The sequence below is a fragment of the Canis lupus genome, chromosome X (genome assembly GCF_003254725.2).
Source record: "Canis lupus dingo isolate Sandy chromosome X, ASM325472v2, whole genome shotgun sequence".
NCBI lineage: Eukaryota > Metazoa > Chordata > Mammalia > Carnivora > Canidae > Canis > Canis lupus.
In genome coordinates this window covers 80,823,805-80,849,695 of record NC_064281.1, presented here as the reverse complement: position 1 = coordinate 80,849,695, position 25,891 = coordinate 80,823,805, and the positions used below count along the sequence as shown (strand labels likewise).

The 25,891-nt window shown below is 43.0% G+C and overlaps 1 protein-coding gene across 2 annotated transcripts in view; it reads left to right on the top strand.

The window, feature by feature from the left end:
* MORC4 (MORC family CW-type zinc finger 4) overlaps window positions 1–19,266 on the top strand; it is a 53,150-nt gene extending 33,884 nt beyond the window's left edge. Inside the window, exons 11-17 of one of the 2 annotated variants that reach the window (XM_049107625.1) lie at window positions 2,924–3,052; window positions 4,552–4,620; window positions 5,060–5,111; window positions 6,482–6,657; window positions 16,738–17,425; window positions 17,730–17,975; window positions 18,331–19,266. In XM_049107625.1, the coding sequence (XP_048963582.1) occupies window positions 2,924–3,052; window positions 4,552–4,620; window positions 5,060–5,111; window positions 6,482–6,657; window positions 16,738–17,425; window positions 17,730–17,975; window positions 18,331–18,411 (1,441 nt within the window). In that variant the 3' untranslated portion in view covers window positions 18,412–19,266. Of the gene's footprint in view, window positions 1–2,923; window positions 3,053–4,551; window positions 4,621–5,059; window positions 5,112–6,481; window positions 6,658–16,737; window positions 17,426–17,729; window positions 18,014–18,330 lie in introns of both variants that reach the window. The other variant, XM_049107624.1, reaches the window with a different exon arrangement.
* Window positions 19,267–25,891: the final 6,625 nt, after the last annotated feature.

The window sequence follows — 25,891 nt, the reverse complement described above, 5'->3', positions numbered from 1 at the left end:
ATCTGGATCTGCTTCTTAATAGTTGGGTGAGCTTGGGTAAGTAAGTTACCTCACCTCCGGGAGAATTTGAAATTAGATAGCATAACATTTTTAGTATAGGACCTGGCATATAGTAGGTGTTCAAAAATATTAGCAAACTTCCCTTCTCTTTGTTTTAGCGAACATTGTTGGACCTGTACCAAGAAATTTGAGGGTAAAAGTAGAGAACTCAGCATATCAGGAATTTATTGAATTTAAGATGGAGAATTCCATACAGAACCATGGATCAGGATGACATGGCTCAGTGAGCCACAAAAGGAGCATAAAACAGAGTATAGAATGTGTGACAATACATGTATAATCACTTACACCACCATCGTGACAAAGATTATAGAGTGTTAAAAGTTCATTTTGGGGGTTGACACCTGTGGGTTTTTTTTTTAATGGAAATGATCAGGCAAATGTATGATACAAGATTTTGTTTCAAATGTAGCATGATCGGCTGTTGTGTGAATATCACTGCCTTACTCTAAAGATCTCTGCTCCTGTCCAGCCTCTGTGTTGTCAAAAAAAAGCCAACTTAGATGAGATGCCTTTTTTTTTGCCTTTTGAAACAGGCAGTGATTAATACAATGAAGCAGATGTTCATATATTGCTAGAGTGTGTGTGCATGTGTTATAAGACCTTTCTGGGGGCACAATTGTAATAATTATTATTGTTTATTGAGTACTTATGTACCTGGCCCTGTAAAAGTCCTTTACATGTGGTTTACATTTATTTGATCATTACAACAACCCTGTGAGGTAGACAGAATCACATTATTACCTCTTTACAAATGTAGATGCTGATACACTGAGCTTAAGTAACTTGCTCAAGGGGAGCCCAGGCGGCTCAGCAGTTTAGCGCTGCCTTCAGCCCAGGGCCTGATCCTGGAGACCCAGGATCGAGACCCACGTCAGGCTCCCTGCATGGAGCCTGCTTCTCCCTCTGCCCATGTCTCTGCCACTCTCTCTCTGTGTGTGTCTCTCATTAATAAATAAATAAAATCTTTAAAAAAAAAGTAACTTGTTCAAGATGAAACAAATAGAAAGTGGTAGATTCGAGGTTCAAATACAGGTGGTCAGCCCCCGAAAGCCCAAGTTCTTAGGCATGACTCTTCTGGAAGGAGGATGCAGTGAGGGGAATATTGTGCAACCCCTCCAACTACCTGTTTATTGCAAGTACGAGCCAAATGCCTCTCCTATCTGCCTGGATGGAAGGATCTCCCATAATCCAGTGTAACCTGAGGCTAAGAGTTGCTAGTCCCCAAGACAGTAATAGTGGCAGGCTTCTGCAAGCAGGTCTTCTGGGTGTCTAACATGTAAAATCAAAGCTAATAGGACCTTTCCTCTCCCCTCCCACTAAGGCTGAAACTGCTTTTGGCTATCTCTGGCTCTAGATAAAACAGTGGCTGAATGGAAATACATGGACACCAGAGGTCAGACCTGAGCTCAGAGTTTAGAGATTACAAAACTGGAGCAGCCTGGAGCTAGGAGATGGGGAGCTATATATCCAAAAACATGTATGAATTCTCTGTTAAAATAGAGTTTCAAACAAGAAGAGGACATTGTGGTTGAGGGGTAGAAATACAAGTACCTTTGGTCTTTTTTTATACCTTTCTGTATTTTCTAGGTTTTCTATAATCTTACATTTTTATAAAATAACCCCATTATTTAAAAAGATAAGGAAGGGGCTCCTGGGTGGCACAGTTGGTGAAACATCTGACTCTTGATTTTGGTTCAGGTCATGATCTCAGAATCGTGGGCTCGAGCCCCACATTGGGCTCCACACTAGGCAAGGGGCCTGCTTAAGAGTCACTCCCTCCCTTTCCTCCTTCCCCTCCCCCACCCCAGCCCCAGCTTGCATTCTCTTTCTCTCTTAAAAAAAAAAAAAGATAAGGAGAATATTGAACTAAGACAAAAAAGAACCATATCACTCTAGTGAAATGGCTAGTATAAGAGCGGCACAAATGTAACACACACATCATACTTCTAGGCTAAATTACATGTTTCTCAAATTGGCCCTTGGTGCCCCTCTGTCCTCTTTCTGCTTCTTTTCTCTAGCCTTCTCCCTCTAGTCTGCTTTTCACACTTTAGATGCTCACTGCTTTGATTATATATATGGACCACCTCTTTTCATTCACAGAGAAATACATTCACTATGAGGTGTAGGTGACCGGGTTAGGCTTCCTGCCAGGGATGGGAGTGGTTTTGTGTCTTAAGCATAGAAGTCTAGAAGTATTTTACCTTTATTTAACCCAGTTGTTGGACTGGAGTGACCATGTTTAACTATGAAATTTAATCACACTTGTAGGACTTTTTAAAAGGTTAATGTTGGGAATATCAACCTAATAAAATTTTGATTGAAGTATAAACAAAGACTTTTGAATGGAAAAAAGAGAGGACTAGGGAGTCTGCAGGGAAATGAGGGAGACTTTATGATGATGATGCTTCCGTGACTCCCACAAATGCATTTCAAATCAGTCACACAGTTGGATAGAAGCAAATAAAATGAATCTTTTGGTTTTATTTCTTGGTAATAGTGTTAACATGTATATTTATATGTATATAAATGTTTTCCTAGTTAATTAATTTTAGAGTTAAAATTATCCTCATTTGCTTAGAACAAGAGATTCTGGATAAACATTATTTACTTCCATAAATAATGGTAGCTTACTATGTTGAATACTTGTTACTATTTTTTCATATCCATATCTGGCGTAGTTCTATTATTATCTTATTTGTGAAGTTCAAGATATGTATTTTAGATACCTGGACTATAACATTAGAGTTCTAACACATTTCATGTACAAAATTTTGTTCTTTCACTTTTAGGGTGTGCCTTTCTAACAGAAGGGCACAGAGCTAGGATATACACAGTCATACCTCTATTTTCCTTCATTCAGGAAGATTCCTGACCAGACATGGGTACAGTGTGATGAGTGTCTTAAGTGGAGGAAGCTTCCTGGCAAGGTTGATCCATCTACATTACCTGCAAGATGGTTTTGTTACTATAACTCCCATCCAAAGTACAGGTAAGATTAGGACTCAGTACTGTGGCAGAGAAAATTGCTGATTTGTCTCTATATTCTAAAAACGCTTTTTAAAAAGATTTTTTCTTTGAGTATAGTACCTTTTATTCCCATGACTCGTTCATTCCATAAGCGGAACCCCTCTCTCTTTCACTCATTTTGTCCACTAAAATACTTTTCATCTCCAGCCCACACTCTTCAGCCTAACACCGGAGCCCCTTGCTAACTGATCCCACCCTACCTATCCAGCCTTATTTTCCACTGTATGCTTTAGCCAGGCCTGTGGCTCCAGTGTTCCCCACATGGGCCATGACTGTTCCCTCCTCTGTGACTTGACAGTGTCATTCTTCTTGTTTACGATGACTTTCTGCATTCCATCTGCCTATCCAAATCATATCCATCTGGGAAGCTGAAGTATTTCTGTGTGATATACTTCTCCTATTGATAATAGTTTACAGTAATTTTATGCTGGCTTCCTGTGGTATTTAATTCTTGACATTTGTTCAATACGGTTTTGTATTTTTTAGACATTTTGCATATGTATGTACTTCAGCTCTTCAAGAGATTGTAAACTATTTGGGAACAAGGGCTCTCCCTGGGCAGCAGTGGGATTGTGGGACTGGAATGTGGGATGGAGTGTTTGGGAGTCTCATTTCTGAAGCCTGAATCTTCAGTCAGTTTACACATAGCCAGGACATGTAGACTTCCAGGACACTGCCTCCTTATAAAATGGGTATACCATAGGGTTTCCAGTTATTACTAACGTTTGTATATTTGTTCCTAGGATTGCTTTTGACCACTGAATACATTTTTGAGTATGCCTTTCGGTGTTTACTCATAAGATTCTCTTCCTTGTGCTTTACATATAGCAGATCTCTTTCCATTTATAGACTCTTCCTTTCTCTCCTCTTTGCTAACCTCCATTGTGTTGTTTTTATGACTTAAGCTCCTAATCCCTTATTGCTTCTCTCTGTCATAGCCTCTGATTTTCTTCTTCAGGCATCATCACCTCATTTAGCTAGTCTCATGCTTCTAGACTGCCCCTTGGGAATACCTTCTCAGTAAATGAGGCAAAAGACTCAGGTTCTGGTCTCTGTAATGATTTCTTTGTATGGAACCTCAGGCAGGTCTCTCCTGTGCTGGAAATCCACTGTAAAAATAGAGCTTATGCCTCTTGCTGTCCACCAATAGTAGGATTTTTGCAGGTGTCAGGTACTTTTTTTTTTTTTTTGGTTTTTTTTTTTTTAGGTACTTTGAATGTCTTGGGAGAAAGGTAATGTATGCACCAAAAATAATTAGGTGACAGTGTGCCTTGAACTAAGAATTGCTACATGCTAACTTGGCACACAGGTTTTGTAATGTGGGGGGAATCTGAACTCTGTAATGTCAGGGGATTGTTATTAGCCTCCAAGACCTACCTTGTTAAGGCTATAGGGAAACTAAAGGGTAAGACCAAAGGGCACATGTTGTTTCCAAAAGATGATTTCTTCTCTGTATCACAGGAGATGCTCTGTTCCAGAGGAACAAGAACTCATCGATGAAGACCTATACTTGAGCAAAGCTAAGAAACAGTTGAGTATCTTTAAGATTCTAGATCATACAGCCGAGGGGCCTGACTCTTCCTAACAGGACAGGGAAGTTTTGAGAAGAGAGATTTTTCTTTCTTTCTTTCTTTCTTTCTTTCTTTCTTTCTTTCTTTCTTTCTTTCTTTCTTCTTTCTTTTGTGTTTTTTTTTTTTTTGGCTTTGAATGAGTTCCCTCTCCCTCCCCTGTTCTCCCAATTCTTTATTCCTTCTAGTCATCTCCTGTGTATCTTAACTAGTGATTGTCTTTTGTCCCTCCCCTCCCCCTCACTCTTTGGGTGGGGGCAGTTGACCTCTCTCCAGCATCATTTACTCAGTGGGGCCCACTAATTTGGCAGGGACATTATGAGCTAAGGCTACAATTGGTAATCCATTTCAGACAGAGAAATGCCATGAGTGAACTAAATAGCCCTCTTATCTTCTCCTAGAGATCAAGCCCTTGAGAGGAAGAAGCTGCTGGTGGACAATGAGAACCACCAGGTGAGAGACAGTCTGCCCTTTTTCTTTTCTCATGCAAAATTTTCCCCCAACAGAGGACATAGGTTGAACGAGGCAGCTGTCTTGAGAGCTGCATAGAAATAACGAACCACTGCTTCTGGTGGTCTTTTTCCCATGGGATCTTTTGACTTTGCTTTGATCCTTTGATCTGCTGTTACTGATGTTCAGATCACCAGAAATAGAAGAGCCAAAGTCATTTACTTCCCAGATTTGGATTTCGCACTGATTCTGGACAGTCACGTTCAGTGTCACAGAATATTCAGGATTGTGCATCCTCGTACAGGCTGCTCTTGTTTTTTCCTCAGTCTCATTTCTTCCAGAATTCAGGGGTGATTCCTTCCTCCTTCCTCTCTGGGAAGAAGGGGTGGTTCTCTGTGCCCCTCCCCTATCCCTGCTTTCAGGCTGGCTGGCTTTATAAAGACTCTGCTGTTTTGAATTTTCAGGAGCACTGTCTCTCGGACATGGTTGCCCAGCTCCGGACGCTGAAGGGTGCAATAAGGTTGGCCGTCCTCTCAGGGACAATCCTTTCCTGACAGCCACCATAGCACCCATGTATCTTCCCCACCCAACCTCGCCTTTCTGCATGATTTTCCTCTTGACCCTCTTTCCCAAAGATATCTGCTCGTAGCATGTTAGATGCACCTTCTCCCCCACTCAATCAGGGTAGGTCAGACTGGTGAGGATAGAGGCAATCTAATACTAATTCTTCTGACATCCAACCGAAAGCCAGGTATATGAACATAACAGGTTTCATACCCTCATGTCTTGGCCTAAGAGTCTGATCTGGAGATCAGGAGATTTCCTGGGACTGCCCTGTCCTCATTCAGTTTACCTCCCCTTTATATTCATCCACCTTCATCATTTATGCTGTCTCCATCAGCTGGCTCTCCCACAAGATCTTAGATGCATGTCTCTGTGTGTGTGCACTGTGATTATGTGTTAGTCTCTTGCATGCATTTCTCCGAAACCAGCCCTGACACTTGCTGCAATGCTTAGCCCCTCCAGCCCTGCCCGCATCACAGATCTCAGAGGAGTGAAAACCCAGCCTTAAACTGGGCCACAGGAGAAAATTAGATGGTGATTAGGGGGCCTGGGTTTATGTTGTGGGTTGGGAAACTCTAGAAGCCAGTAAGTGAGTTAGGGAGGTCTGTAGGTGTCCAGCTGCTAAGGTTATAACCAAACTGGGCTCAGTGTTCGAGTGTACATTACTGTGCGCTGTTTGTTTGCCGTAGGAAACCAGTTTTTTTTTTTTTTTTGGCCAAGCTTTTCTCCTAGCATCTGAAGGATTGACTCATCCTTTGGTGTTTTGTTTGAAATTAGGATTATTTACGAATCATTTCTTTGTTTGCTAGGTATTTGTTAATCCACTGAAGATCCCTGCTATTCAAAATGTGGATGAATTGAACAATAAGACAATCGGATATGAGGGAATCGATACTCCTAGCCGGCCTCCATCTGTTGGAGAAGAGAGCAGGACACCTTCTCTTCAGCTTAAGCCTCTGGACTCCAGTGTTTTTCAGTTTTCCAGGTGGGTCAGAAACATAGTCTCTTCAATAATAAGCCTCTGGGTCCATTTTCCTGTAAAGTCAGCTGGTATGGTTATCATGTTTATGTTTTTCCTAATGTCTAGCAATGGACTTTGGGTAGAGACGCACGATTTTGGGTCAATAGAGTTGTGTGTTGCATGTAATTGCATGTTTTCAGTATTACTGCTGAAACTGCTATGTCAAGTCTATCTGTCTCTCTTTGGAGGTAATCTTCTGACAAGTACTCTTTAATGTGTTATGTAGTCACATTACATTGGGAACCATGTTAAGTGAAACAATGGACTTGAAAAGTCTTTGAAAAGCATAATGTACAATCCAAATGTAAGGTGATGTTACATAGAGAAGTATTATTTCTCTCCCTTAAGTTGATGAATATAGAAGTCCTGTGGGGCCCCCTAGGCCTAGCACATGTTGACCACATATCAAAAATAACTATTAGAAGTTTGCTGTGAGGGATCCCTGGGTGGCGCAGCGGTTTAGCGCCTGCCTTTGACCCAGGGCGCAATCCTGGAGACCCGGGGTCAAATCCCACATCGGGCTCCTGGTGCATGGAGCCTGCTTCTCCCTCAGCCTGTGTCTCTGACTCTCTCTTTCTCTCTCTCACTATGTGCCTATCATAAATAAATTTTAAAAAATTAAAGAAAAAAGAAGTTTGCTGTGAGGCAAGCCTTCTAGTTTGTTGTCTCCTAGAATCAATTATGAATGTGAGTTTCGTTTTGGGTTTTACTTATCCATCTTCTAGCACCTCATTGGTATAATTTTGTTAGTCTTCATAACAGGAAGGAGCATACCTTTTATTTTTCTTAAATAACAGGAATATGTGAAGTGCTGAAAGATATGACTGCCCCTCTACTACCATGAGACTGGAACTCAGGACTCCTAATATGACTTGCCTTCTCCTCTCTACTATGCTTCTCACTTCTGGCAGGGCCAAACCATAAGGCAGGTACAGAGTTGCTCCCTAACAGTAGAAACTAATGTAGTCGTCGATTATGTGACTATTATGTAATGGGTTGTGACTTTTCATTGACCCTTTTCATTTGGGGTATCTTTTAATATATTCTAGGGTAGAAGCAATGGAATACATATCAAGGTGAAAAAGTAACTCCTGGCTTTTTCCCCTAATGATACTGATTCTTTTCCTTGTCTCTTGCTTCATAGGTGAGTCTTTTCAGCTTCTCACCTAGACAAACATCTCTGCATGTGTGCAATCCCCTATTCTGTGATTCTTCACAATTAAGCCCTGTAGATAACTGGAAGGACCCCATGACTCTCCCTGAACATGAACAAAAAGTCTCAAGAGGAAGTAAGCTATTAGGAGTGAAACTAATAAAACTCCAAAGGAGAGCAGCCCGGTGGCTTAGCGGTTTAGTGCTGCCTTCAGCCCAGGGCCTGATCCTGGAGATCCGGGATTGAGTCCCACGTTGGGCTCCCTGCATTGGAGCCTGCTTCTCCCTCTGCCTGTGTCTCTGCGCCTCTCTCTCTCTCTCTCTGTGTGTGTCTCTCATGAATAAATAAATCAAATCTTAAAAAAAAACTCCAAAGGAATTAAATGAGAATCTGTGAGCTCATCTAGAACAGTGCCTTGGAAGATAGTAGGCACTTGGTAACTAATGTTAAATTGGAGCCCTAGGGAAGGAGCTGGTTCTAACATAGAACTGTGCAGCAAGACCTAGTCCAGCCAGTCTCAGGGCCTTGAGTCTAATTCCACTCTGTTCCCATCCATAGTTTTCTACCCCCCACTTTAGGTCCAGAGTGACATCCAGTAAAGTGCTGTGCATTTTTGAAGCACATTGTTGCCTTTCTACTTTGATCTCCTTGAGGTGATCATGCACCTGAATTGCCATTGGCATTTCAAGGTGTTGTTGCTCTCAGAAGGCTATCATTTCCCTGCTGGGACCACTTTCTTTTGCTTTTTCTTCAGTGTCTCTTTTCTTACTCTAGAGTGGTTTCTCGTACACCTGAAGGAGATATCAACTGCTGATACATAAATGTGTGTATTTGATGAGTGCAGTACAGCAGTACGTCCATTGGGTGGCATACTTCATCAATCTGTAATGGGATTTCTGTATGAAATATTTATGGAACTGCTATGTCCAGATTTGGGTTTTGGCTGTAGAGGACAGGTAAAGTGTTTCATTCGTGTATAATTTTAATTTGAGAATAATATCCTTTCAAGGGAAAGACAGAATGTGATAGTTAATGTTGCTAATGTCATGCTTTATGTAAGGTCAGTAAGCTGATTGTGTCATTATAAGCTACATGTATAAGGAGATTCAGATCGATTGCAGAGTCTGCCTTTTTTGTAGGGAGAAATGAAGGTATGCTAGTTTCATAAAACATACAGGGTTTTCTTGGTAAAACAATGTTAATGAAATAATAGGTTTAGTCAGGAGTTACAAAGGTCTCCTTTGTTATTAATCAAAACCTGAAGCTGGTAAGAGTCCTTGGGTCATGTAGTACAGCCTTCCAACTCTAGATTAAATAAAGCCCACACTACACAAGAGAGTTTTTAAAGGTTCTAGCAGGGTAAGTTCTGTGACCCAGCAGGGGCCTCAGAGGGGTCATTGGAAATAGCTTTGTGAGTTTCACAAACTAGCCAAGGGGATGGGAGGACTTGCAGTATAGAATGGATTCAGCCAGTATGTAAGCAAGCATAATCTTCCTGCTTATTTCTGTTCAAGGAAATAGTTCTTTGTGTTCATTCACTCTGCATACATTTGAGTGCTTGCTGTATGAAAGGAAATGTTCTAAGGCAGTGATGGAATCAAGAATGAAGGAGCTTATGGTAGTCTAAGTTAGATACATAAGTATCCCCAGTACATGCTGGGTTTCATATGTGTGGTCGCAAACTTAATATTTAAAGTACCCACTAGTATATGGATAGAGGAGACAATTAGTAGCTGTAATTTATTTAGATATTTAGAGACCCCTTGAATAAACTATACATCAAAGGCTAATTTAAATAGTTCATGTTTTAAAAGGATAACAAAAAAAAAAAAGAAATTACACTGTAATAGTTGAAGGAGTTGAAGACAGACTTTCTGATGTGTCTAAAGGCATATTTGAAACCACAGACACAAGGTAGAAACAGAAGAACAATTTTGTTAAGTGAGTAAGATTGATTCAGCAGCCAGTTTTAACAGTTTAATGAGAGAGACTTCCAGAATGGAGAAATGAGGAATGTGACAGACTCTTACCAACAAATAACCGTCTGAGTGGAAAATATTTTTACACAAAACAAAACAAGCATTTGAAGCTCCTGGGGATTGTCCCAGAGGCTTACAGCAAATAAACATCCATTCAAGAAAATCTATGAAATCTCGGAGAGAATGGCAACAATCTTCAGCATTGAGCTTGCTGCCATCCCCCTCCAAGCTATATTTTACCCAAAAGGGAGGAAGGGGGGGCTCAGGGAGCTCTTATCCAGGTGGTTGTGGTCAAGAAGCTAGGGACTCCTCTTTCCCTTGCTCCCAATCTACAGCTATGGTTTCACCACGGTCAGAAAGACCTCCAACATTTCACATGTTCCCCAAGTCTGTCTTGCAAAAGCTCTCTTCTGGACCGACCCAGTAGGACTGGGTCTCTCTTCTCCCACCCAGCCCCCATTTAGGGTGGAAACACTCATTTAGGGGCAACATGCCAGCAATACCAGACTCTTATTGCCCCAGCCACAGCTTGCATGCATATAGGGCAGAAGTTCATACCTGAAGAAGCAAGCCAAGAAAACATCGAAGCATTCTCAGAAATAATGGAAGTCTTGGTGAACCATAACTGAGGGCACTCATAGCTCTATGATACACATTACAACAAGCAAAAGGGCCAAGCAGTCAGAAGTTTGGTAACAGAGCAAAGGAAAAAGTCAAGGAGACCTCTCCTGGGATCACAGTCAGCTCTGGTATTAGCAAGGCTGTGCATAAGCACAAGGCTACGGTTTACTCAGGAGCAATCTGGCTAGGACATGAGGTGGGCTTTAAAGCAGCCCTCCAACCTCACACAGAACAAACAACAAAGGGGACAGGGCCCTCGCTGGCAGTAGGGGCTTAAACATGGCCTCTGAGGAACCACTGGATGAAAAAGAAGCTTTTCTGACCCAGGGGCAACCCCTAGGAAACCATACTTAAAAATAAATCACACATACATATCCTGGTAGATGGGAAGACTGTGTGCATGCTCAAAGTTGTGCCCTTTGAGAGGTGATTAGAGAGGGAAAAGTCAAGCCACTTCTACTGGGCTGGCTGAACATGGGGCAGAAGTAGATTCCTTGAACTGTAATAGCAGCTTCCAAAGCCACACATACATCCAGTGGTAAAGGGTAAAAATCTAACTGGCTAAGAGGACTTAAACATAATCCTTGATCAGTAAGTGGCCTGATGCTGACCCCAGGGTGAATCCCACATTGCCAGGTGAGATAGAAAAACCCAGAAATCTGAGCAGGAGTATTGGAGGCTGCATCCTGTAGCAGAAGTAGATTTCATGGAGACAGTTCAGCCAAGTCACTAGATAACCAACCAGGCAAACAACAACAACATCAACCACTCAGGGAGATGGTAGCAGTATCCAGAGGTGTTATACTGTGTTACCTAAAATATTCATATGTCAGAGCACCTGGCTGCCTTGGTTGGTGGAGTGTGTGACTCATGATCTCAGAGTTGGTAGTTAATGCCCCACGCTGACTGCAGAGATTACTTAAAAATTAAAAAAAAAAAAAACTTATAAACTATCCAGTCGTCAGCCAACAATTATGAAACATACAAAGAAACAGGAAAGTGACCTGTACATAGGAAAAAGCAAGAAGCAGATAATAGAAACTGCTCTTAAAGAGACCCACATGTTGGATTTAGCCCACAAAGACTTCAAGGCAGCCATTATAAGGATGGGATAATTCGGTGATAGGCATTGAGGAGGGCACTTGATATAATGAGCACTGAGTATTATTTGCAATTAATGAATCACTACATGCTACCTCTGAAACTAAAACAAACAAACAAAAACAGTGGAGACCAGAGGGCAGTAGGATCACATATTCAAGGTAGTAAAAGAAGGAGTATCAAGCAAGAAGCTGAAGTCCAGTAAAACTATCTTCAGAAAATGAAGAGAAAAAAAAAGAAAATGAGGGTGAAATAATACATTCCCAGGTAAAGACAAGCAGATGAAATTTGTTTCTAGAAAAACTGCCTTTCAAAAAATACTAAAGGGAGTTCTTTAGGCTGAAAGCACGTGATAGATACCAAAGAGTAATTCAAACTCACATGAAAAAAAACAAGAGTACTGGCAATGGCAATTATAAAAGGCAGTATAATGGCGTTTTTCCCAGTCTCTATTCTTAACTAATTTAAAGAATAATTTCATAAAACTATATGTGTGTGTGTATATATATATATATATATATATATGATTTTATATATGCATACAACTTTATTGTTGGGCTCATCCAACAGATGTAAATGTTTGACAATGATAGCATAAAGAAGGAGAGTAGGACCAAAGCAGTACTGGAGTAAGGAAACACCATAGTAAGAAATGTATTTTAAAATATCCAGATATACAGGAAATATGCCTTAGATTCAAATATATAAATAGGTTGAAAATAAGAGTGGAAACAGATATACCATACAAAAGCTGGAATGGTTATGCTACTATCAGACAAAATAGACTTTAAACAAAAAATGTTACCCAGAAATCCAGAGGGACATTTCATAATGACAGGGTTTATCAGGAAGGTGTAACAATTACACTTCTATGTGGACCTAATAACAGACCCCAAAATATATGAAGCAAAAGCAGACAAAATCGAAGGGAGAAACAGATATCAATAATAATTGAAGACTTCAGTGCCCCACCTTCCATAATGGATAGAAGATCAACAAGGAAACAGAAGAATTGAAGAATGCCATTAACCAGCTGGACCTGACATATACATATAGAGCACTTCATATTCTTCTCAAATGTACATGGAATAGTCTCCAGGATAGACCATGTGTTTACAAAACAAGCCTCAATAAATTGAAAGGATTGATAGTATACAAAGGTTTTACTCTAATCACAGTGGAATAGAATCACCAACAGAAGGCGATTTGGGAAATTGACAAACACATGGAAATTTAACAAAACCAAAAGCTTTTGCATAGTGAAGGAAACCATCAACAAAATGACAAAGCAGCCTACTGAGTGGGACAAAATGTTTCCAAATTATATATCCAATAAGAGGTTACCAATACCCAAAATATATAAAGAACTTAACACAGCACCAAATAATTTGGTTAAAAAAATGGGCAAAGGGCCTAAACAGACATTTCTCCAAAGAAGACATACAAATGACCAACAGACACATGAAAAGATGGTCAATCACTCATCATCAGGAAAAGGCAAATCAAAACCACAATGAGATATCACCTCATACCTGCCAGAATGGCTAAAATCAACAACACAAGAAACAATAGGTATTGGGGAGGATGTAAAAAAAGGGGAACCCTCCTGCACTGTTGGGAATGCAAACTGGTACAGCCACTGTGGAAAACAGTATGGAAGTTCCTGAAAAAATTAAAAATAGAATTACCATATGATCCAGTAATTGCACTGCTGGTATTTACCAAAGAAAATAAAAACACTAATTTGAATAGATAATATGCAGCCCTAGGTTTATTGCAGCATTATTTACAATAACTAAGATATGGAAGCAGACCAAATGTTCATTGACAGGTGAATAGATAAAGAAGATGTGGTATGTGCACACACACACAGAGTGAAATATTACTCTGCTGTTAAAAGAATGGGATCTTACCACTGCAGCACTAGAGGGTATAGTCCTAAGTGAAAAGTCATATATAGAAAGACAAATACCATATGATTTCACTCCTATGTGGAATTTACAAAACCAAACAGGTGAACAAATTAAAAAAGAGACAAAGAAAAAAGAGTCAAATAGAAAAACCAGACTCTTTAATATAGAAAACAAATTGGTGGTTGCCAGAGGGGAAGTGTGGGGGGTAAATAGATAAAGGGAGTTAAGAGTAGACTTATCTGGATGAGCATTGAGTACTGTATAGAATTGTTGAATTGTTATATTGTACATATGAAGCTAATAAAACACTACATTAACTATACTTCAAATAAAAGCCACTGAAAAAATTAAGAAAGCAATTAGTAAAATGACTCCATTTATAGTAGCTTCAAGAATACAGTATTCAGGAATAAATTTTAACAGAAGTGCAAGTAAGCCTTGGAAACAAAACCATAAAACATTATTGAATGAGATTAAGGAAGACCTAAATAAATGGAAAGACATTTCATGTTTATGGATCAGAGGGTACAGTGTTGTTATGATGGCAGTAGTCCCCAGATTGAGCTACAGATTCGATGCAGTCCCTGTGAAAATATCAGCTGTAGACAGACAATTTAGGTGTATGATAAAAGAAAAAATGAGAAGAAACCAGCTATGTAGTTGGAAAAGAATTCCTGGTATGTGAACCCAAAATTAATCCTTATTAAATGAGTGAAGACAGGTCTAGAATAAGAATCAATTCCTAAAGGGAAGAACCAGACCGTTACTTATAGAACTAGTTAAGTACTAGAACCACTCCGTAAAATCCACTTCTTTTCCTCTCATTCACACAGTAGTTGCTTTCTGATTTCCTCTTAGGTGCAGACTTTCGTTCATTTCTTCCCACCTCGCAGTTAGTTAAGCTCTATTCTGTAGGGGAGCTTATACTTTAGTCCTTCTGATAGGGAACATACAAGACACACACACACACACAAGGTAAAAAGTGATGTGTATTATAATAGAGAGCTAGGGTGCTATAGGAATTCAGAAGTAGCATTTGAGCTAGTCTTAGACATACAGTGTTGGGTTGGAGAAGGGCATTCCAATCAAAACAAGCAGCATGAGAAATCATGGGGCATTTCTTTTGGCTGGCATCTTTCAAGGAAGCTAGGGCCAAGTGATGTCCCAGCTCTGCCACTGACTACCTCTATGACCTTGAGAAAGTTAACCTCTCTACATCTGAGTTTCCTCTTTAAAAAATTCTGACAAACATACCACCTACCTCAGGGAAAATGGAATGAGACCATACACGTTAAACCCTTATCACACTGTCTGACACAGAGTAAGTGCTCAATAAATATTTTTTGTGATTCGGAATGGAACACCAAGCTAAGACAGACGTTTAAGCTTTTATGTTGTGGGGAACAACAGATAAAGATTTCAAAGAAGGGTGTAACATAATCAGGGTAGTGCCTTAGGAAGATAATTAACTTGGCAGCAGGTGATCGGAGGTAAGAAAAGGGGAGACTGGGGAGAAGCTGTTGCAGTGGTTCAGGAGCAGTTACATGAGCTCAAACCTGGGTGTCGATAGCCCATAGAACTATATAAAATTCCTGAGTTGGCTGGTGTCATCCCACAGATCAGAAACCTAGGAGAGGGGACAGGTTTGAAGTTGAAAATAAAAGGCCACTTTTATACATCCCGAGATACCGGTGGGGACCACCAGGAAGGAATATGGGATGGGCAACTGGAAGTGCACCACTAGAGACCAGGGCTGGGAGGCTATAGCCATGGAGTTGTGTGAGATTACCCAAGGAGAGAAATACAGGGAGAGGTGATTAAGGGCAGAACCCCTAGAAGTGGGAAATGGAAGAGAAGGGAGATCATCTGACTCCAATTGCCTTTCATAGAACTGTGGTGTTGCTATCTGGTATCATCCACCCTTCCTCCCTACATCCAAACTGACTGTTCCTCTGTCTCGCTGCATAGCACAACTACACGGACCCTCTGCAGTGGCCCCTAGCATGCCAGAGAGGAATACATTTGGCCTCACCCTGCCCCTAAATACTGTTGCTTTCCCCCTAAGGTTGACACAGCAATTTCTGTTAAGATGCAGACCAGTTTTCTTTCCAGGAGAACCCTAGTTTCGAGGGACATTCAGGGCCCTGTGAGAAGCCAAGTTTTGAGATGTCTTACAGATGTTCTCAGAACTTGCAGAGACGAGTGGGCGGATGGCCTTGAAATACTGTACTGTGACATGGCTGATACATAATATACTGGACTCTTTCTCATCAAAAATTTGAAAAGTGGTTCTCACCTCGAAATGTCATGGTTTTGTGCAGGGAGGGCCAAAATAGTTCTCAGGGTAAAAAGGATGGGGGAGAAAGAAAGGGGGAGGTCCCATCCTCCTGGCTGTTTTTAAATTGCCTATAGATTTCATTGGCACCAGATTCATTGGTTCCTTCGAGAACAGTTAGTACATATAGCAGCCAGAAATGGAAGGCAATTTGAGATTCCTATCCTGTACTTTTCCTGAAGAAATGAGGGAGTGCCTGTTTGCCCTGGCAGAAGGGAGTTCTTTTGCCGTAAGAGGGAAATGACTTGAATTGGCCGATTTAACTTGTTTGTTTCCAACGACAACGACGAGGGCCCTGTGTTTTAATTAACTTTTACGAGTGAATAATGGGCAGTAGCCACAATCCAGTTGGCTGGCAAAGGAACTGCTTGGTGTTCTGTTGCAATAATAAAAAAAAATGTGCCTAAGTCTTTGAAACTGGAAGGTTTTTGTGACACTTTAAAATTAACGAGCTGGCTCAGTTTTCCTCCGCATACTCTACTAGGCTTTTTATGACCTTTTTTTCCATTCTCGTGTGAGAGGATTTTGCGTGTGTGTGTGTGTGTGTGTGTGTGTGTGTGTGTGTGTGTGTTTATGCCTTTCTTTGCAGTTTGGAGACTTCTGAGTTGGGCTGGTTTCAGTCCTACTTTCAGAATTCTTACCAAGGTCAGTCAGCCTGGTCTAGCTAGCTCTCATACCTTTTGATTTCACCTCTCCCTTCAGACTGGTTGCTGTCTCAACAAGGTGGATGAGTGCAGAGTTTGATGTTCCAGCAGTAGGGGCAGGGGTAGGTAGAGTTGTATTCCTAACCCAAACTGAGTGTGGTTAACAGCTAGAGTCTGCTCTAATACATGGAGTTTGGAGAGAGACTCCAAAGGAAAAGAATATGCCTAGCTTGTATTTCAACAATTTAATTTAATTTTTAATTTAAAACTAACATTTAATTTTCCCTTCTTCTTGCAGCAAGTACAAATGGATTCTGGGAGAGGAGCCGGTAGAGAAACGCAGAAGGCTCCAGAATGAGATGACAACACCTCCTCTAGATTATTCCATGCCTGGCCCTTACAGGAGGGCTGAGGCAGCTGCCGCCTACCCAGAAGGGGAGAACAGCCACGAGAAATCCAGTTCGGAGAGAAGCACCCCGCCATACCTTTCTCCAGAATACCCAGAAGCAAGCAAGAATAGCAGTCAGAGCCGGGAGGTTACAGTGCTGTATTCAGGGGCCCCAGACCACCACCAGGGGTCCCTGCTCCACGAAGAATTAGAAGACCAGATGCCCAGGTTGGTAGCAGAAGAGTCTAACAGAGGCAGCACAAACAAGGAGGAGGCACACAAGGGACCTTTTGTAGCTGTGGTCGGCGTCGCCAAAGGCGTCCGAGATTCGGGGGCTCCCATCCAGCTGATCCCCTTCAACAGAGAGGAGCTGGCCGAGAGGAGAAAAGCCGTGGAGTCCTGGAACCCAGCACCCTACTCCTCTGGGGCCTCCGGCGCAGCCCCAGCTACGGCCGCTGGGGGACCAGGCAGAGGCTTCGACGAGAGCGGAGGCCACAGCGCGCCCAAGATGAAGAACCACAGGGAGCTAGAAGAACTGAAAAGAACCACAGAAAAACTGGAACGTGTTTTGGCCGAGCGGAATTTGTTCCAGCAAAAGGTCAGGGCCACACCTTACTGCTGGGACTGAGAGAGCGTTTTAACCTGGAGAGCCCAGAGCCGAGGCTCAGGTGGATTCCCTGGCCTGGGAGGCCTCAAGGCAAAAGACACCATTGAATCGTTCTGTGCCTTGTCTCATATTGAATGAACGAGAATGGGCTTCCCCTCCCGTATTTGGGGGAATTGGGAGAAGGTCCCTAAGTGGCCCGTGTATGGAGTACCCGTGGAGTGAATGTATTAGGGGACACGCCTTGGCACGCTCGTAGCATGTGGGGGTCATTGCGTTTCTGTTTCTTGGACTGCAGGTGGAGGAGCTGGAACAGGAGAGGAATCACTGGCATTCCGAATTCCAGAAAGTCCAGAGTGAATTGGTAACCTACACCACCCAGGAGACCGAAGGCTTATACTGGAGCAAGAAACACATGGGCTATCGCCAAGCTGAATTCCAGATTCTGAAAGCTGAGCTGGAGAGAACCAAGGAAGAAAAGCAGGAACTGAAAGAGAAACTGAAGGAGACAGAGACACACCTGGAAGTGCTGCAGAAGGCTCAGGTCTCCTACCGGACCCCAGAGGGAGATGACCTAGAAAGGTTAATTCCTAGGGTTTAGTTCTCAGTTTGTGAGTGCTAATGGGAAAGCAGGCCTTAGGACCCGCCCCCCCTGCCCCCTGTCACTGGCCATAGATAAGGGAGGAAGCCTTAATTTAGAGACCACCAAGGATCGAGGAGTTACCTAGAGAGCTGCAGTCGGCCTCCCCGTGCTCAATGGCACCACGCTTTCTTCTTTCTGCCTAGCTAATGGATGCATCATTATTGAGGAATGTAGGCCCGTTTTTAAGGGGCTTCATTTGTTCTGATGGCTAATGACTTCATGTCATCTCTTCTGCCCCCCTCACTCCATCATACAGGGCTTTGGCCAAGCTTACGCGGCTGCGTATCCACGTCAGCTATCTCCTTACTTCTGTCCTCCCTCACTTGGAGCTTCGTGAGATCGGGTTTGACTCAGAACAAGTGGATGGGATCCTGTATACGGTGCTGGAGGCAAATCACATACTGGATTGAGCACCGGACTATATACTCTATATACCCTTCTGTACCCTACCCTGCTCTTTTGTCTTCTCTGGTCTTCTCTTATCTTCACTTCTTCCTCCCCTCCCTCCCCTTCTCCCCCTCTCTCTCCTTGTGTGTGTGGTCTCTTTCTCCTTCTCACCTTTATGCCTTATGTAGAGAATATTTGAGTAAATCCTGGCTCTTACTCAGTCTGCTTCTTATTCAGTTTTCGTGTGGAGAAAGAGGCTAGTTTCATAGGCTTTCAGGAGTTCCAGGAACAGAAAAGCAATAGTCACCAAGCCAGGTGACCTGAAAGCTTTAATTTTCATGACGTAGATACTTGACCTGTTTCATATCCTTTCTGAAATGGTTTGTATGCACTTAGGTTCAATCAGTCAGCAAATACTGTGTCCAATGGAGTAGGTGTTGGGAGATAAATTAAGAAGTATAATTCATGGTTTCAGCCTTCAAGAATCTGAACAACCTAGTTGGAAACACAGGACACATACCACATTAACTAACTGGTACAAGTGAGTGGTACAGACATGGTAGGGAGGTTCTGGGGGAGGAAGGTGAAGGAAGGCTTCACATCAGAAATGGGACCTAAACTTAGATTTGTTTAAAGAACAAGCATGACCATGCTGGCAACAGTGGCAACAATGGTGGTTCTTTAGATGATAGGACTATGGTTGATATTTTTTTCTTCTTGCTATCTTCCTGCCTTTTTCAAATTTTCTATAATAAACCCATTATTCGTCTTACATTGGAAAAAAATAAATTGTTTTTAAAAAGAATGAGGTTTGGATTTAGATCTCAGATGAGAGACTCTTGAACATATAATGTAATTTTATATTTATGATTGATATTATATTTAGCATCACCTCCGGAAGAATAGCATGTCCAAAAGCAGGGGAAAAGCTGGAATGTGAAAAGCATGTTCATTTGGTAGAAACGATGGGTTCATGTAAAGGGAACCAAGGTTGAATAACAGCCCATCTCCCCAGCCGCACACAGTATTTGCACTTTCATAAGTTCTGAAAAAGAAATCAGGGCTCCCAACTCAAAAAATATGTGTCACCAGACTGGGATTTCAGGTGGCGAGGGAGCTATTTTAGAGCAGGGAGATCTATTTACTATCCCTCACTCAGAACAGTGCTGAGGAAGGGGGCTGATCTCCTATTACCCGAAAATAGTAAAACCTATACCCTTGTAAAAGTAGACATTTTGTTTACTCATTGCTTTATTGTGTTTATATAGAACGGACTCTCCAAAAAGTTCAAGGCACTCTTCATCAGACGTTGAACGATGAACACATGAAAATATACCAACAATGAAAAAGAAGTAGGAAGGGAGAAGCAATCAAAGTGGGAGAGGTGGGGGCGGCGGGATCAAGCAATGGCAATAGGATTAGGTAGTGCCAAGGAATGTTTTGGAGATCTTTTCCCATGCAGAGTTACTTTGGAAAACCCTCCCGAGCTTATTTTTCCTCCTTGGAGATGAGGCCTGGTCCAGGTACTGTCCAGTGAGACCGTAAGGAGTGGGAGGAGGCCTGAGCCAGGCTCCACCAGCAGAACCAGTGCTGATAGTTACCCCGGGCCCCACCACCCACCCCCGGGCCCTCACCTCTCCGCAGCTCTAGCCTGCCACCTGATTCATCTTCAAGCCAGACATTTGGGGTATAATATCCAAGGCCCCAGTTGTCTAAATAGAAATATGCACTGAAATTGGGACGGGGGGGGGGTAGGAAGCACATTCAGCTATCCTCTCAGCGATCCTTACTCTTCAGAGGGGGTGCTGTGCAAAAGTGGGACTTGGCCTGGAGGCAGGCAACACGGATGGAAGATGGTATCAGAAAAACATTCATAGTGTTGAAGGTCCAGCCTGTGGCGGAGGGAGTGAGCATGTGCGGCCATGTGTTGGGTGAGTGAGGGGCAAAGTAGGAAAGAATATGGGAAGTTGGGCTCTTAAGAAGAAAAGGGGGGGTGCTTGGGTGGCTCAGTGTCAAGCAATTGCCTTCAGCTCAGGAATTGATCCTGGGGGTACTGGGATAGAGTCCCGCATGGCAGGCTACCCATGAGGAGCCTGCTTCTGTCTCTGCCTGTGTCTCTGCCTCTCTCTGTGTTTCTCTCACGAATAAATGGATAGAATCTGTAAAGGGGAAAAAAATAGAAAAAAGTTGGAGAAATGTCACCACTCTTTACGAGCACTTACTCCCCGCCCATTTCCGAGGCCCAACCCAGAGGGCTGCTTCCAGCAACAGTTTACGTGTGTGACTCCATTTACTACAATGCCGATTCCAGAGCTTCCCCTTTGTTACCTATTTGCAGTGAAACCACGCCAGTGTGAGGACCTTTTAACCAGTGTTAAATGCCACGATAGATTAAAGAATGCCCCCCAGCCTTACCAGAGTTGGTCCAGCATGGAGGCAAAAGCCACCCAGAAACCAGAAGTGGGCACCTCCTCCTGGCTCTCCTCTTAGGTTAACATAATGATAATTGTCCTTTCTAACATCCCTCCTGTTCACCCTTTAACTTTTCCTTTTCCCAATCAGCCTTCAGGCCCTGATCATCTCATGCCTGTAAAATGGAAATCAGCTCATCACTGGCCTCCCTTTCCTCCTGTTCTCGTGCCTTCCATCCACTCGACTGTCATGAAACTGCTTTGGATGACCTCCTCAGGGCTGTGCCTCTGCTCAAAGACTCGCTGGTGCTTCCAGAGCAAAAGCAATACAGAGTCCCACGTGGCGGGCACTGTGCCCTCTAGACTCCTCTTTTTAGCATTATAAGCACAAACCTCATTCCATCCTAGCTGAGCTTTTTTTTTTTTTCCCAGTTTCTGAACCTGCCCAGAGATGTTCTACTCCACCTTTGCTATTCAGTTCCCTTCACCTAGAATGTTCTCCTTCGTCAACTTTCCTTTGGCTGGAATGTCAACCTCCCCCACCCCACAAATTCCCCTAAGTAACCCAGCCAGGCATAATGTTTTCTTTGAAGATGTAAGTTTTGTGTCAATCACAAGACTTTTATCGCAAACTTCCTTGTCCTGTCTTCCTATTAGAAAGCTCTAGATTCAAATAACTAACTGCCTACTTGACATTTACATTTACATGTCTCACAGGCATTTCAAATAAAATTTGTTAAAAATAAACAGTGATGGGACGCCTGGGTGGCTCAGCAGTTGGGCATCTGCCTTTGGCTCAGGGTGTGATCCCGGATTCCTGGGATCAAGTCCCACATCAGGCTCCTTGCATGGAGCCTGCTTCTCCTCCCTCAGCCTGTGTCTCTGTCTCTCTCTGTCTCTCTGTCTCTCTCTCCTCTCTCTCATAAATAAATAAAATATTTAAAAATAAAAATAAAGGGATCCCTGGGTGGCTCAGGGATTTGGCGCCTGCCTTCGGCACAGGGCATGATCCTGGAGTCCCAGGATCAAGTCCCACATCGGGCTTCCTGCATGGAGCCTGCTTCTGCCTCTGCCTGTGTCTCTCCCTCTTTCTCTCTCTCTGTGTGTTTCATGAATAAATAAATAAAATCTTTAAAAAAATAAATAAAAATAAACAGTGACACACCCCAGGACAGTTCTTTCCCGCAGTTATCCTCATTTTAGAGAATGGCACCTCCACCCACCTGTCACAGAAGCTAGAAACCTGGAAGTCATCCTTAGTTTTCCTCTTTCGTAGTCCCCCACGTCCAATCTGTCAGTTCTGTTGCCAAAATAGATCTTGACTTCACTGGCTTTTACCACAGCCACCTTAGTCCAAACAACCAGCAACTCCCGCAGATAATTGTGGCTCCCAACTGGTGTCCTTGCTTCCACTCTCATTCCCACAATTGTCTTACCACAACAGCCAGATGTAAAAAAACAACAACAAAAACAACAACAACAAAACAAAACACACACACACACACACACATACAAATCCGATGACATAACTCCCTGCTGAAAGCCCTCCAATGACTTCTCATTGCACTTAGAATAAAACCCACCCTCCTGGGGCCCTTAGGTGGCTCAGTGGTTGAGCGTCTGCCTTTGGCTCAGGCCATAATCCCGGGATCCTGGGATTGAGTCCTGCATTGGGCTCCCCACAGGGAGCCTGATTCTCTCTCTGCCTCTCTCATGAATAAATAAAATCTTTTTAAAAATCCACCTTCTCTACTTCGTCTACTTTGTGTCTTGCAACTTTTCATCATTACTCACTTTTCCTCTTCCTCACCATGGTCTTCCCACTGACACAGGTCAGGCTCTTATTTACCTCTGAGCTTTTACCCATACTGTTTGCTCTTCTAGAACACCCACCTCTCCAATTCTTACAATTTTCTGTTACCTATCTGGCTGTTTACTTTCAGTCATTCAACAAATACTGGCTACCTACTATGTCCTGTGTGATACACAGTGGTGAACACAGCACACACGATGTCTGTGTGTCTCTTTGCCTAGTAAGTTCCACGAGGGGAAGGGCCACACTGGTATTTGCCAACTGCTTTATGCCCCAGCTTAGCATAGTACCTGGTTGATAGTAGGTAATCAATAATTCTTAATGAATGAGCTAATGATGGGAACTTGTCGATATTTCCATCTCCCTCGAGAGCCTGTAGCAGCACTTCATTCATAGAAGGGGTTGTGAGCTAGGTAGATAAAAACAGACAAAAAGCATTTCAGAATGCATGAGCTGGAGTGACCTAGCGTTTCTCTTAAGCTGAGTTTTCGTTTGGATAATTGGAAAGGCTGCCAAAGGCAAAAGGGAATATGGCTGTTCTTTCCCACAGACTCCAAATGTTATCAAAAGGAAGCTCCCTAGCATGCAATTTTAAAATACTGAGACTTACAGACTGCAGTCAGGAGGTCTATAGAGACCAGATCGTGAGAGAGAGAACTAAAAGAAGAATAAAAAAAACATTTCTGAAGAGGTCTTCCATTCCCTTTTGCCCAGAGCAGTGATAGCATCTTTCAAGAGAAGACACAGGGGTCCTGGGTGGCACAGTCAGTTGAGTGTTTCTGCTCTGGTGGTGATCTCGGGGGTCTTGAGATCGAGCCTCAAGTCAAGCTCCATGCTTGGCTCAGGGCGTGCTTGAGTTTCTCTCTCTCTCTCAAATAAATACTTTTTAAATAAATAAATAAATAAATATTAAAATATTTAGAAAAACAACAACAGGATAAATAGGAGCTACCCATAAAGAGTAGACAGAGCAAGCCTCTCTTTTTTCTATTTTCTACAAGAAAATAAGTCCCTGGTACATGTCAGGAAGTCAGTACATGCTTGTTGGATGAACAAATGGGCAGCTAGCAGAGGACCAAGTCAGAGACTTGGTGGCCCCCTGGGTGAGGGGCAGAAAGATATGGTTGTCCATGTCCAGTGATTGCGAATAATCTGGGTCAATAATTTAGAAGCAGAGGCTTAATTGGCAGGCTCTCGGTTCCCAAGGGCAGTCCCCAGATAGAGCACATATCAGAGTTCTGTACTATGTATGAATCAAAAGCTGTCTCTGTAGTACCACATTAGGAGTGAAGCAGGGGGTATGCTCAATAAAGCTAGGGATGAGCTCAGGCCGAGTCAAGTGTAATTTCCCCCAGAGAATAACGTGTTCTTCTTAACAAGGACACCCCCTAACTTCTCAGGGAGAGAGGAAATTCAGGGACTGTGCTTTTTTAAAGATTTTATTTATTTATTCATGAGAGACACAGAGACCTAGGCAGAAGCAGGCTCCCTGTGGGGAACCTGATGTGGCACGCAATCCCAGGACCCCGGGATCACGCCCTGAGCCAAAGGCAGAAACTCAACCACTGAGCCACCTAGGTGCCCCCCAGGGACCATACTTTCTGAATCCAAAGTCAGGGCACATGGTTGGATAATGAACTAGATGGTTGGAAAGAACTAACCCAGGTAGTCTTGAAACTTTAGTCATTGAGACACACATAGCATTCATTTTCTGCAGAAGTAATGTGTTTTTGTTACTTGCCTCCATCTGCAAGTCCAAAGTTTTGGTATGAATCATCTGAAACCCCAACCCTTTTTTTTTATTTTTATTTATTTATGATAGTTACACAGAGAGAGAGAGAGAGAGAGAGGCAGAGACACAGGCAGAGGGAGAAGCAGGCTCCATGCACCGGGAGCCCGACGTGGGATTCGATCCCGGGTCTCCAGGATCGCGCCCTGGGCCAAAGGCAGGCGCTAAACCACTGCGCCACCCAGGGATCCCCCAACCCTTTTTAGATGAGATTAGTTCAGATGGTTTGGGTGCCTTCCATGTGCCAAAGATATTTCACACCTCTGACCACTGAGTCCTCAAGGGCAGGCAAGATGACTTCAGGCAGAGGCTCAGGAAGGTGCTCCCAAAAGGTCTGATTTTCCACAAGGCTATGGAAACCAGTGAGGATGCGGAAGGTGGAGGTGTGTGGGGGAGGGTTTTCCAGGTTGTAGGGAAGAGTATGTTAGTAAAGTCCCAAGACTAGGTGGGGGGAGGGGTTATGAATCAAGGAATACCCAAGTGTGTTAGAGGAATGTGAAATTATCTCATTTGAAGCACCAGGAACAGAATGGAGAAGGGCCGGAGAAGGGCCAGGGCATATCAGTAAGGGGATGGGGGTGGGGGCAATGCTAAATCTGTTTACCAATGGCACCCTTGTAGGCTACGAAATAGGAAAGTGGTGGTTGTATCTCCCCAACCGTCCCAGAGTTGGGGGCATTAACTCAGATTGCAGTCCCCTTGGAATAAGATTTTCTCTAGAAGTAGGTCCTGATTGATCATGGTTCTGTTCCGCCTCAGATTTTTTGCAGATCTGGATGAAGGGCAAAGAGCCATCACCCCTCCTTTCTTCTCTACCTTCTCAAATCTGCTCTTCCTCTGGCCTCTGTCAATGGAATCTGATGAGCCGAAATCCACCCAAGGTCTCCAAGGTATTTTGACTTTTGGGAAGAATCTTGAGGAGTTTTGACCCAAGAAAGTATCCCTTGCTGGTGTAGATTCAGATCTGTGGTGGGAAATATACCTTGTCATCTGCCCCTGCTCCCCACAGGCACACATTTTGCTGTGACTTTGACATGACCCTCTGGGTCACCAACATGCTTGGAACACAGTTAATCACTTGTCGAGGACCTGCTCTATGCCATGACCACACTGAGAGGCAGGCATCATGTCCATTTCACATTTGTGGAAACTACAGTGTAAAGAATTGAAGTGACTCTCCCAAGGCCACACAGAGAGCCAAACTGAACCCGGGTTTGTCTGACTCCAAAGCCCAGGCTCTTGGCCCACTACTCCCACTGCTTGTCTTGAAAATAACTAGTCTCCTCTTCCTCCTTTTGATAAGAAAAAGGCTAAAGCCAGCCCACACTAATAGGAATTTCCAAGGAAGAAAGTTCCACAGTCTCACACAATGTTTAACTGCCCTCATGATCAGGAAATTGTTCACTTATGTAACGAA